The sequence below is a fragment of the Cladophialophora immunda genome (assembly GCF_000835495.1).
Source record: "Cladophialophora immunda strain CBS 83496 unplaced genomic scaffold supercont1.8, whole genome shotgun sequence".
Taxonomy (NCBI): Eukaryota; Fungi; Ascomycota; class Eurotiomycetes; order Chaetothyriales; family Herpotrichiellaceae; genus Cladophialophora; species Cladophialophora immunda.
The window spans coordinates 461263-475223 of NW_015622548.1; the positions used below are offsets into that span (position 1 = coordinate 461263).

Genomic DNA, 13961 nt, shown 5'->3' on the forward strand with positions numbered 1-13961 from the left:
GTGTTAGGGGGGTGCTGTTAGGCATTGGCGCCCTTTATCTTGGGCTAGCTGACAGTGGACATGGGTGCCCAGTAGTGCAGGGCCGTCCAACAGTGGGCGCCATAGGGCGAGGGGTTCCAGGGAACGCCCACCAAAAAGAGGTGGCAGAGGACAAGAACCGCTGACTCATCCACGCCATGCTGCTTATCCCAGCAACGACCAACAACGACATATGAAAACACCCTTTCATAGGTAGTCATCAACATACCCAGTTACTGCATCTATGCAGCTCGCTATATACCGACTGCTATGAAGAAGAAAAAAAAAAGGAAATAGCGAATGTCCCTGACACATCCCCCATTATCTAGGTATCATACAACCAACCTTCAGCCTTCTCCCCGTGTCCGATATCCAGCCTTGTTCCAAAAAAAATCAACCACCCACAACCCACCAACTCCATACTTGCTAATGCTTCAAGGCAGTCAGTCTGAACGAAAGGATGTATCTTCTTTTTCCCTTCCCCCCTAACCTGGGTCGCCGGTAAAAAAAAAAAAACTGGGTGGTGTCGTGTCTCATTCTTGAATCACCATGGGGATCATGCCCATCTCCATGGACTCATCAATCGGGCTCAACTCGGCCATATCCTCAATCGCCACCGTGATCTCGGCCCTTTCAGTCCGCTTGAACTTGTGCGACCTAGGCTTCCTCGCCCAGCCGATCAGCACTTTCCACCCGGAGCCGTGCTCCTTGCCCTCTTCAATCACCTCGTCCACCCCCTCGAGCCACCGGCTCTGTTCTCGTCCCGACTCCACCCGCACCTTGACCAGCCACTCCTCCCACATGCGGGCGCCGAGGAGGCCAGTCAGGTCGGCAACATCCTGTGTGCTGCCGACGGGACCTTGCACGGCCTCGACGTCCATGTATTGCTTGACAATCTTGCTGATGGTCGACACTTCGCTGATGGGCCGCGGGGCAGGGACGAAGGGCTTGCCCCCTTGCCGCCATGACTGCCAGCCTCCCGTGAAGCCATTGGGTTGCTCTTCTGGCTCCTTGGCCGGCCGTCGTCCCATGGGCATGAACATCCAAGCTCTCTTGACCCCGACGAAGCCCTCTTTCTTCAAGCGCCGGAGCCAACTTCGAGCCGCTTCGCGTTCATAGCCGCGCCGATGGAGTTCGAACCCAAATTCCACGGACATGGTCTCTGCTCGCGGCCCTGCGTGTGCGATGGTGGAGTCCATGATCATGTAGTCGATGTGTCCACCGGGTTTTAGCACCCGCATGCATTCTCGAAGCGTCAGATCCCACTCATCGATCTCGGGCACGCCAGGGACAGGGTTGTTCTTGAGGAGGACGTGCAGTGACCGCGCCGAGACGACGTCGAAGTGGCCGCTGCGGAATGGTAGCTGCCAGAAGTGCGGGACCGAGATGGTGCGGTGGTTTGCCGGGGCTTCAGGCTTGGCCATCTCCGCCGGTCGTTGAGACCGTGCTTGGTCCTTGGTGATGACGGTGTACACTTTCACATTCGGCCACTCCAGAGCGGCGTTCCACGCCCACGACGCGGAAGCTACACCACCGAGGTCGAGGATGCGGTGCCGTTTGCTTCCTACGCATGCCGCATCGTCCAACGGAACCGTGGCCTTGGTTTTCAGCCTTTGACAGGCTGCCTCCGAGGCGAGCAGACGGCCGTTGAACATGGCCCTCAGCGCATCAATCTGCCAATTCGATGGCTCAATCGACGCAAGTGCAAGCTGCTCGCGTTCGACAGCCTGATAGGCGATTTGTTCGGCGGTGCGCTCGAACACGCCAGTCTGTCGCGGATTCTGGCTGAATGGACCGGAATACTTTGGACGTGGTGCGTCCACCAGGGTGTGCTGGCCCAGGAGATTGCTGATGTGCTTTTCCGGGAGCGCCACACGAAGAGCTTGTATCGCATCAAGGCGGGATGATGAGTGGATGAAGGCATCCCGACGCTTGCGGACCGCGACGAGGTGCTGGAACGCAGAATGAAAGATGGGCTCTTTTGTTTCGGGTTCGCTATCGGGGCTGCCTTTCTCTGGTTCGGCCACCACCACAGCTGTGTCTATCGTGGTCTTGTCAGCGAACATGACCGTCCGACGGGTGCCCTTGGGGCGGTTGTCATCGAGAGTTTCAGTGTGGCAAGGGTGTTCTTCATTGGGATCAGAGTCTAGGATTGCGGATAGATAGCCGGTTTGTGCAGCGAGCCAGGTTCCCGTTCGGTCCAGATTCTGGCCTGCAGTCTTTTTGAGCTCTTCGTAGTACTTCTCATCGTACTCGTAGTTGACTGTCACCACTTCGGCTGGCTTGGTGGGATCGGAACTGACATTCACGGCAGGACCGTACAAGTCGTCGTCCTCGGACTGCTGGCTCTTCCGTTTCCCCGGTGCTCCCAGATCAAAGGTGGCTTGCTTCGCTGTCGGCGGGCCTTCGGTCATGCTGGTGTCGTCGTCGACCGTCAGGACTGTCTCGACAACATTGTCCCTGGAGCTGTTCTCCCAGGGCCGATTATAGAACATCTCTGCGGTGGCGGTGCTCGGGACGCTCGGCCCCTTGGATTTGGTGAGACACCAGGTGTGCCGCGAGCCATTTTGCAGGGATGAGAAGAAGCCTCCCGGCGACGGAATGCTCAGCTGCGAGAAGCTGTAGTCCGACACTGGAGTCTCGCCGTCGGCGCTACGTGGTCGACTTATGGGGTCCGGGTCACTCCGTTCGCGCATCTCTTGTCGTCGCCCAGACCGCTTCGACGGCCGTGAACTGCCGGAATTGCTCGACACATCGTCCCTGCTTCGCTGTCCGGCCAGAAGCTGCAGCAGCTGCAAGGCCTCGGGAGGAAGCCTGACTCCCACGTCGGATCCATTGGAGGGCGGCTTGTCCTCGAACCCCTTCAGCTCGTCGATGGTAGGCATGAGCGGCGACAGATCCTGCGGGGTGGCGCCTGGCACGGTCGGGAAACTGACAATCATCTCGGTGAAGGCCGCCGGGGACGGAAGGTGGCTGTTGGCGGTGTATGAGTTGGCCGAGTGGGCTTCCGCCGGCGACAAGATCACGCTGTGGCCATCGTCAAGCGCGATCTCGAGCGGCTGTGACGCGAGGTCGGTCGGTGCGGGCCCGCCCCAGGCTTGCCCCTCGGCGACCTCGAGTTGTCTCATGTCCGGAGTGACGGGAGCACTGGTCTCTGCGTTGCAAGGCGAGTCCAAAATCGAATCGCTGCTGTCTCCGAGCGACGGGGGGGCATTGATGGCGGGAACATCTCTGGGAAGAGCAGAGAGTGCGCTGGGCGAAAGCCGAATCTTCGTAGCAGGCGACATGCCGAAGGTGATCTCCTTGATCGGACTCGAGTCCATCGAGCCCCATGAGTCTCGTGGTATGATCAGGGCCGGGTAGCGGTTTCGGCTGCTGGATTTGTCGCTGGCGAAGCTGCTCCTGCTGGACTCCGAGTCGAAGCTGGTCGGGTCGCTGGCCAGAGATGGGCAGTCGTCACTGAACACGGTGCCTGCGTCACTACCAGCGAGAGAACTCCGGGCTGAATTTCGTCGGCAGCCATCACCGGCGCTGCTGGCAGGAGACGGTGTATAGGAAGACCCTGGGGAGGACGGGTAGGTCGGTTTGGCGAGGGAACTCTTGCGAGCGCCGATGGTAAAGAGAGCCGGATTCCATGCTGCAGGACGGCCGATGACGGTGGAATCGCTCCCATCTCCCTCACTGTCGCTCCTCAGCCCCTGGCTCGCGTCTTCCTTTTCCTCGAGAATGGTATTAAGCTGCCGACCCCGGCCCAGCCGCGGCGGAGATTGGTACGTGGTAGATGGTAGGAGGCTCATGGCTTGCAAAAAAAGGACCGGCCTTTTTACAAGATATTAATTATTGTCGGTAGATGCTTTGGTCGTGGTCTTCGTTCAAATGCCCATCCGCTGGCCCGCTCAGCGAAGCGTGAGATGCCGGCTAGCCGTCAAAACTGGTAATTAATAGTGGTAAACGGGCGCCGGTCAACGGTCGCGCGCTGGGAGATGGCTTCTCGGAATGGTGAAAATTGTGCTAACGAGAGTAAAGCTGACAGCGACCAGCAACTTCAGCGACGGCGAGGTTGAGAAGGTGGAGGGGAAGGGGAGAAGGGTACAAAGGAAAGAGAGAAAGAGCTACCCGCTGGGTAAAGAGAACGGTGGAAGCGCCTGTGAGGACAGCATTGGCGTCTCGCTCAATGGCCTGTGGGAGAATTGAGGCGGACGGGGGGCAATGTCACGCACTCTTTTACAAATCGGGAGAGGGACATGTCCACCCTGTGTCGATTGGCTCTGGCCGCAGTGGGCGAGGCCTGCGATTCAGAAAGGGAATGGCACGGGTGTTTGAGGAAGGCATGCAGGCCAATACCAGAGCACATGGAGCTGCAGCCAGCGAGACGCGCAGGAAATAGCAGCAAAGCGGAGATCGATAGTGCTGAGACGTGTTGGCAGGATGTTGGAGGTTGAAGGTGCATGGCGACGCATGGTTGGTAGAGGAGGATGGGAGGAGGGAAGAGGGGGAGAAGCGTGATTGGCCATAGGAAGCTGTGGTGGGTCTAGACTGGGCGGTTACAGAAGGCGCTAGGCCAAAAACAGACCTATCTATTTATGGGGTTTTCTCAGGCGATGTGCCCTTGGTCCAATATTCGACCGATCCGGCTTTATTCGGCACCCTGCCCATAGTATTGCTCTGACTGAGCTGGCCTCGATCTGGTTGCCAAGTCAATGGTTCTCTGGAAACAATTTGGCCCTTCGCGCGGCCTTGCTTCTGGGGCAACGCTCGGGTGAAGGCTATTCCGACAGTCATAACACACGTCGTGTGTGAGGCTTGAAGCAGTACGCCATATGTCCCAAGCCATTTGGAGGAAGATCACGCCATGATATCATCGCCTGAGACCTACATCCCTCCCCTTCACACTCCTTTCATCTTGCGGAGCGCGCCACAATACCGTGATATCCCTTGTGGTCATCAAACCCGGGCGTAACGCCCTATGAGATCGAGGAGAAATCGAGGAGAGATCGAGGAAAGTACAGCCATGTGGAAACAAGTCTTATGATGATTCGAGCTTATGGCGAGCCTTTGCCAATCTGTCCTCGATCTGCTGATGCTGGGGAAGGGGGTTGTCGCCATCTTCCCTGCTACTCCAACCAGGAAGTCCTTGGTAAAATCAGTGGGCCATGTGTTCGAGGACGCCTGCCATTTATTGATCCACTTCTACAGTTGTCCTTCATTCGCAAGGGCCTACACCGTCAAGATGTTCAAACCTTTCTTTGACATCATGCGTCTCAGGTCAATCGAGAATCTAAGCGGCGGAAAAACTCCATTCACTTTTCTATGTGACTATTCTGAAAGTCGTCGCGGGAAGTGCGCATCCGCTCCCCCAATGGACAGTGCAAGGACGGATCTGCCACGATGTTGTGGGCACATCCGTCACTTGAACTTCTCACATCGACCAACTCCTTCATCTAGCCAAGCGCTTTCAAAATAGCGGTGCTGTTGCCTACGAATCCTAGGGGATTGTCAGCCTGACGTCGACTAATTTCGTTCCGAGACGTACCATATCCTGCAGCGTTGTATCGACACATCTCTTGTGCATAAGGTGGACTCGTTGTCTGAGAGATGTCGTCGACGTAAATCACATCATAGCCTGAGGAACACGGTCAACGTTTAGTTCTCAGGAGGAACAAGACAGATTAGAACTGCTTACCCTTGAAGTAGGCATCCACCAAGGTAGACCAGACACATTGATCGGCATTGACGCCACCGAAGAACAGCGTCGACAGTTCATTTTCTTGCAGCCAGATGCCCAACGGCGTCTGGGGACCCCAGAGTCCGGACAGGCGATTCTTGTTGAACAGCATATCTGTGCCGGATGCGAGGCCTTCATTCTTCATTGTTTCCAACACCCCATAAGGCTCGGCGTTCCAAGACCCACGCATTAGCAGTCGGCCAACCTCAATCGTCGTTCCATTCTCCTTGATGGTGCCCATATCGCTGCCGAACGTCTCATTGGCAAGATCCGAACCCCCGCTAAATCCAGATTTAAACGCGGGCGGGATTGTCAGCAGGTCATATTCTGTCAGGCCCCAGTTCACCCAGAGGACTTTCATGTTATGCTTGCGGAATCCATTGATCATGTTGACCGTTGGCTGGACCGCACCCCGACCGTTTTTGGCGGCTGGGGACAGCTCTGGGTGCAAGAAGTAGTTTTGCATGTCGATGATGACCAGGCCGGTGCGGTTTGGCTCGATCTTGATTGAAGACCTGTCGCCCATCATCGGCAACACCTTTGGCGTTGTCACCGGAGAGCGGTCGCTGCGGGTGAGGTCAAAAGTTCCATTGGGCAGCTTCCTCCAGTAGTTGTAGTAGCTTCCCAGGGTGGATGTAGCTTGCTCAAAGCCATCACCAACCAAGGCGTATACTTGACGCTCCTCCAGTCCAAATGGATTCGCCGAGCACAGAGAGCTGGCGGCAAGAGCAGAAACAAGCAGGTGCAGCGGGGAGAAGAGTTTTGCGACGCCCATATTGAAGACCTCGGCAAGGCTGAATACCAACAAGGGATGCGACTAACTTACTATCCAAGCATTCTCACGAAGCAACAATAACTCCATATTGATGGCTTTTATAACTTGCCATTCTTCGCTTGCTTCCGGCCGAATCCCGAAGGCAGCGGAGATGTGCATTTCTTCTCTTCCCAGCGTGAAGCATTAAGAGAATAACGAGAGATATCGCTATATCCCAAAAAGGAAGGCCAGGGGACTTCGATAAGCTGCACGTCGAGCGCAATGCTTCGGCCACTTCTCCAACTTAACTCCCCCGCATCCGATTGACCTTTTGCTGACCGCCGCCGGCTTCAGCCATCCTTATCTTTGCCTATACTGAATTTTGTTGGGTAATTGAGAAGGAAAATCCATACCCTGCCCATCTTTGCTCTTCCCAGAATCCCAGACAGGAAAGAGAGACGTTGATGAAGTGCCGATCTCCATCCAGGAACCGCTGAATGTGAAGCGCGTGGCTGACAAAACCAAGACTGTCTACCGGGTTTGGCGAAAGCGATGCTTGTCGCATACAACGGAATCTGTTGAAGCGGTGATGCTGATGGCGGATATCCCGACTGACCTATTGGGGCACCAGTCGCTCGCTTGTCCATTCGGAGCAGCTGAAGGTCCCGATATCGTCTTCAAGTGACTGGGATAACAGACGGGCGTAGTGCTGATGATGGGGACTCTCAGGCCATCGCAAATGGTGCTCACACCGTTCCCTGATCGATTGTGCAAGTGGGAGCATATATCAAGCCATTCTCAAAAGCAGTTGGCAGGTTCCTGCTGAATGTAGTGGGGGACTACATGACCGCAATGACGAGGTGTTTGAGACTGCCATGTACAGTGAATGGTAGGGACAAAGTCAAGAGTTCTACTATGAACCAAAACATAGCGAGTCTTCACTCACTGCAGGCAAAAATGACGGGAGTCGATTTGCACGTGTCTCTGGGCCTGTTGGTCAGAATCGGTCGTGACTGGCAGAATTGTTGCCAGTGTTGATTTCTGCAAATTTGCTTCACTCACTGCCCTTCACTGCCGCAATGATGACGAGTGGCAATCAGCCACCGGGTTTTCAGGTTGTAACTTCTTCATGAACCGCAGCTCTCTCTTCAAACTCGTCCGCGGCGCCAAACAGACTCGACGACCAGGTTGAACCACTCAAGATGATCGTTCAGTCCATTGTCTCGGCATTGCTCCTGCTGGTGCTACCTGGCACGTTCGCAAAGTGTTGCCGGGAAGACGCAGGAGGCGACTGCGGTGACAACTCGATAGGAACGCCCTGCTGCGGATACAAAGCTTGCAACGCCTTCTGTTGTGCCTGTCCAGGAGGTGAGTACGCTTCGTCCTGACCATTACCTGGCGATGACCGTCTACTCCAACATGATGCGCCCATGACTGACCGTTTTCGCCAGTCTCGGTCATACGGGAGATCATCGAGCAGGGCAGCATAGAATGGACGTCTGTCATCACCGCACCCTATGACTGGGCGCACTCTACTTTTGAGCAGTGGACTTGCCGCGCCAGCCACGTTACGACATGGTATCCTCCTCCGACAAAACGCGCCCTCCCCAAAGACTCGGCGACAACCATATTCAGCTCCGGCAAGCCAGTGGCCACAATCACAGCAAAGCCTCACCCGACGTTGACGACGGTACTGTTGCATGCTGCGTACGACCAGGAAACGCTTGCCGAATTGGAGGAGACGTTCGATTTCGTGAGCAAGGGCAGGAAGAGGAATGGCACAAGCATCATTACCCTAGATCAGTACTTCAGCTTCTTCAATGTCGCGGATAACGGAACGGAGACTGACTTTGGCAAACGCGTGGAAGCCAAGTTTCGAGCGCATGACAAGAACGGCGATGGGTTACTAACGGTGGAGGAAGCTCAGTTGCTCTGTGATAGTGATGGGTGCTATTGAACGCAGATGTAGCATACGTCTCTTGAGCAATATCTACGGACTCTATGTGTATCACTGCTGATGCACCTTGACTTTGCCCTGGTGTGCTTGGGAGGGCAAGGCTACATTGGAAGGCCAGAGTTGGTCAGCCTTGCCGGTGTTCCGGACAATCAGTTTATCCGTCAGGCAGAACTGCCAAGAACATGTATTGTTACACGACAGCCCGAGCCTCAGCCCAACTTCTTCGGAATCACACATTTCATGATGACAACTCTGTGATCCTTGATCATTCCTTCGCAATGAAGCCATATCAGGCGGACGTGTTCTTTCCTGTAGTTTCTGCTGTGACAACCATACGCCGGACCGCTACTCCCTTGTTTCTGTCACTGTCAAGCCTACTTGCTCCTTCGTCACTGCCTTTACTTATTTAGCTACTCTCTAGTCCTCTGTCCGTCGGCTCATCGGCTCTTTGTAGACGCTATTGTCAATCCATCATGGACCTAGACCCAGAAGACATTTGGTCGGATACCTCTGAGGAGGGAGAAGTCCAGTCTGACCCGCCGCTTTCGTCCCGCGCCTACCAGATTGAGATGTTCAACCATAGCATGAAGGAAAACATTATTGCTGTTGTAAGACGCTCGACCTTCCAAATGCTTATTGTCTACTGACAATCGTACAGATGGGTACTGGTAGTGGCAAAACACAGATGTAAGAGCTTCTCGCTCTCTTTCTGTTACCCCTTTTCTCCCATCAGGACCATCCCCTGACACATGAATACTTGCTTCGCGGAAATTGAACTTTTGGGCTCATCGTTACCGATAGTGCCAAGCTGCGAATAGAAGCGGAACTCGAGCGTTCCCCAGGCAAGGTCCGTGTCTCCCACATCTCCGCTACTCTCCATGTGCTTACAATCTTTGTCAGTTGGTATGGTTCACTGCTCCCAGTGTGGTCCTAGCGTATCAGCAATACCGCTTCCTTTCGCAACAGCTACCAGCCTTCCAATTCAGGCTGATTACCGGCATGGACAGCCCTGATTATTGGACCACCAAGGACGTTTGGGACCAAGTCCTCCACAATATTCATGTTGTTGTCTCTACACCCGCCATCCTGAAACAAGCCCTCAATTACGGCTTCATTTCCCTGGCTGGCATTTCGTTGCTTGTTTTCGACGAAGCTCATCATGGTATCAAGAACGCTGAACAGAACCAAATCATGCAACTTCACTATCACCCTTACAATATAACGGGGTCTGACTTCGAACTGCCTCATATTCTCGGTCTGTCCGCGAGTCCAGTTGTGAGGAATACAGTGACAGAAAAGACCGTCTTGGAGCAGAATCTGCACGCGATTTGCAAGACTCCGTTGCAGCAGTTGGATGAATACACAGCTTTCGTAAACATGCCAGACCTGATGATACTGACATATAGCCCTGCTCAGGAGACTCCCTCCAATTTGCAGGCCGCTTTAGCCGGAATTGTCTCTAGCATCCATGTACATGACGACCCGGTTATGGACACTCTTCGCGCAAGAGATGATCGAGAAGCGCACAGGCAGCTTGAGAAGATCCTGAAAAAGAACTGCACGCCGGCTATGAGAGAATTGCAATCACTTGAACGGTCGAGCAAAGACATACAAGAAAGCCTGGGAAACTGGGCCTGCGACACTTTCATCAAGAATTGTGCTCAGAAGATTGAAATTCGAGAATTTCACGTGCCTGACCATGCAGTCATGGACTCATCTCCTGGTGAAGACTACCGTTTTGTACAATCCTGCCTCCGGCCTCTCCATGAACAGATATTGTGCAATAGCTTGTCCATGTCCGCAGTGCATAACATTTCACCAAAGGTCCAAATTCTGCTTGGCTTCCTCCAAGAGCAACATTGTCCAGACCTCAGATGTCTTATTTTTGTGAAAGCTAGGAATACAGCTTGGGTACTGACTGAGATTCTCAACAATCATCCACTGACAAAAGACTCCTACAAAGCCCTTTCCTTTGTCGGCGTCAGCATTCCATCTCACCGGCGCATATTTGACTTTGCAGAATTAGCCCTTCAGCACGACAACCTTGAAAGATTTCGAAGAGGGGAGCTCAATGTATGTGTGGCAACTTCAGTGCTCGAGGAAGGTATCGACGTGCCTGCCATGAACCTGGTAATATGCTTCGATGAACGACCAAACTTTCGAAGTTTCATCCAAAGTCGAGGCAGGGCTCGGCAAAAAGGCTCAAGATTCGTGCTCTTTCAAGAGGCCGCCGCTAAGCTACAGCAATGGCAAGCCCTAGAGGACGAGATGAGGCAGGAGTGTGAGGACTCTCTTCGAGGCCTGGAAGAGCGGGAGCGCATCGAGAACATAGATGAATCTGAGGCAGAAATCTTTAGGGTTGAGTCTACCGGGTACGTCATAAGATCGGACTTGACGATCTCGCTGGTGATCTCGTGGTCTGTTCGAGGTCTATCTGCTAATGAACACAGGGCCACATTGACTTACAACGGATCAAGGCAACTTCTGAGTCGATTTTGCGCAAAGCTACCCAGGACGGATGAATGCGAACAGCCGTGTCCCATATTCTACATCCAAGGGGATATCGGCGTCGACGTGGTGGCGACAGTGTGCCTTCCCAGTTCTCTCCCCCCGAGCTTGCAAAAGGCAGAGTCAAAGTTTCGCTGGCGAACAGAGAAAAAGGCGAAGCAAGATGCTGCCTTCCAGGCTTATCTGGCCCTTTACAAGGCCGGACTTGTGACGGAATATCTGTTACCTCCAGAATGGCCAAAGGAAACAGACACCGATCGGTCAGTCGAAACGAGAGACAGCGAGTACGATGTGCGGAGTCAATACGACCCTTGGCCAATGGTTATGGAACAATGGACAACCTCCGGTAGAGTTTTTGCTCATCGTCTTCAAGTCGAAGCCACCGATTGCACCTATCCTCCTATGCTCCTGCTTCTCCCTCGAAAACTCTCCAGCCTGGCTTTTCCGCTTTTCACTACGCCATCCAGCTGGACGCAAGTTCGCGTGGACACCGGGAAGGAGATATACGATTTCCCCACAGACCTGGGACGGGACATAAGTTTTCTTCTCCTGGACACGATACTTGGGAGAAGACTACAAGGCCTTGACAAGGAACAGCTCCCTTTCCTTCTCGTCCCCGACCTGGATATGCCGTCGCTGCGAGAATGGTATCAGATGGCATCTAGCAACACATCGATGAGGCACTTTCTTGAAACATGTTCCATCAACGACAAGCAATGTCTTGTAAGGTCCAAGCATCATCCTGTTCCTCGCGTATGGCAGCCCGTCTTATTACAAACAAGTGCCACCCACCATGGACAGCAGCTCGAAAGAACGGATAGCATCACCGAAATCGTCGTTACGAAACTTCCCAAGAGGCTAGACTATCTAATCTGTCCACGAGATCCCCTACCGACAGGTTCTGATACATCAAAGGTCTTGCCTGTGGAGGATTGTTCGGTATTGGGATTACCCGCAGAGTACGGGCGGTTAATGCTACTCGTCCCATCGATTACGCACATGCTCGAAGTTGCTTTACGCACTACGGAAGCGTGCCGAGGGCCTTTGCTCAGCCTTGGCTTTGACAATCTCGATCTCGTGTCTGAAGCAATAACAACTCCACGGGCCGGTAGTCGACACTGTGAGCGGCTCGAGTTCCTCGGAGACAATATACTGAAGTTTTACTCTTCGCTCCAAGTTTTTGTCGACTATCCGCACCATCCGGAAAGCCTGCTCAGTCTGTACCGGGCGAGAGTCGTCAACAATGCGCGGCTGCAGCGAGCGACTCGGGCTCTGGGACTGGACCAGTATCTCACTCGAGTTCCTTTTGCGGGCTACCAATGGTCAATTGGCGTCCGTGACTCGAAAGTACGGGCTAAGAAGCCACCACAGAATCGGTTATCGTCGAAAACATTGGCGGATGTGGTCGAAGCAATAATCGGGGCTGCAAGTCTTACTGGCCTCAGAGCAGAAGACAAGGAAGCCAAGATTCTTTCAGTATTACGGCTGTTCATTGATGAGGTCTCGTGGAAGCCTTTGTCGGAGAACATCGCCAAATTCCAGCCCCCAAACACCCCTTCAAGTCACAGACATGAGGCATTGAAGTCTGTCGAGGCACTAATTGGTTACACCTTTGCGTGCCATGCTCTCCTGGCACAGGCTCTAACTCAGTCGAGTCTTGGTGGCGATGGTATCTCGTCGTACGAGCGGCTTGAGTTCCTAGGCGACGCTGTCCTCGACCACATCGTGAAGCCGAAGCTTTTTCACAGTTCCCTCCAACTCGACCCGGGTCAGATGACAAGTCGCTGTCACGCCCTGGTCAGCCATGTAACGTTAGCGTTCTTCGCCCTCCAGGCTTCAGTTACCCGCTGCACATATGTCGTGCAGACGGACCTCGACACGAAACAAACGGTGAGTAGGGAGGAAGCCGAGACCGTCTACCTCCCCGACCACATCAAACGAATCGGCAACCACCGGTCTCCCTTGGAGCGACGCGCCACTCTGGCAGCCTACGAGGAAGTGTGGTCCTCGGTTCTCGCGAGCTTTGAAACCGGCAAGAAATTCCCCTGGAGCGCGCTCTCGCGCCTGGGAGCACCGAAATGCTACTCGGACATCATGGAATCTATCCTTGGAGCGGTCTTCCTTGATTCAGGCGGAGACTTGACGGCTTGCGAAGCGGTGCTCGAGAAAATGGGGTATATGAAACTGGTGCACCGGCTTGTAACGGACAAGGAGATTGACGTGCGGCATCCCGTAGCGCGACTCGGCGAAGTTTTCAACAAATTTGACCTCGTAGCGCAGGAGAGGAAGAAGTCGGCCATGGGCGATTCCGGGAGGAGAAGCTGGCGGTGTAAAGTCATGGTCAAGGGGGAGAGGATCGCGTTTGTCAAGGGCGCGGCCTGTAAGGAGGAGGCGACGTGTCGTGCGGCGGAGAAGGCATTGGAGGTGGAGTGTCGCAAGCGGAAGAGGCGGCCCAGCGAGCAGCTGTCTGAGAATGGAGCGGAAGAGCAGCAACGGGAGGAGGGGGAGGAGGAAGAGGGAGGCCGACAGCGCGATGAAGATGTGTCTGATTAGCTAGCTACGAACAGGAGTGAGAAGACCACGTGGTCGCCGGCCGGATGTCGGATGCGCTTTGTTTGGCAGGGAAAGGGAATACCCAAGGGCGATGCGGTGGGATTAATGATATCGACGACCTCTTATGATCAGTCATGACGGCAGCGGTCTTGTGTAACGGAATATCATGATGGCAAACCAGGAACGTAACTGGTAGTAGATACCTACTTACTGAGTGACCCTCGCTTGGAATCAGAGATGTAGGGCCTTACGTTTAAATGCTCGTGATTGAATTTCGACACTGCCAGAGACAACGAGCCACCGCTACTGTGGATGGAGGCACAGGACCCAAGGTTTCTTCGTATGTCATGTAGCCCTCCCTAATGATTCACATTCCGGCATTTGTTGCTGGTTGTTGATCGCGTGTCTCTTCTCTCGTTCAGTATCGCCGGTTGAGTACCAGGCCA

At 54.1% G+C, this 13961-nt stretch overlaps 2 protein-coding genes across 2 annotated transcripts; one reads left to right on the forward strand and one right to left on the reverse strand.

Moving 5' to 3' along the window:
* Positions 1–223: 223 nt before the first annotated feature.
* Positions 224–4159, reverse strand: PV07_12221 (uncharacterized protein). Its single transcript, XM_016399728.1, has one exon. The coding sequence runs from the start codon at positions 3813–3815 to the stop codon at positions 552–554; it is 3264 nt and encodes a 1087-aa protein (XP_016242540.1). The 5' UTR covers positions 3816–4159; the 3' UTR covers positions 224–551.
* Positions 4160–8927: 4768 nt separating this feature from the next.
* On the forward strand, positions 8928–13515 carry PV07_12222 (uncharacterized protein; the record flags this gene model as incomplete). The annotated part of the gene is made up of 5 exons (XM_016399729.1): positions 8928–9062; positions 9113–9141; positions 9256–9301; positions 9355–10826; positions 10905–13515. 5 exons carry the CDS (start codon positions 8928–8930, stop codon positions 13513–13515), a joined length of 4293 nt encoding a protein of 1430 aa, XP_016242541.1.
* Positions 13516–13961: the final 446 nt, after the last annotated feature.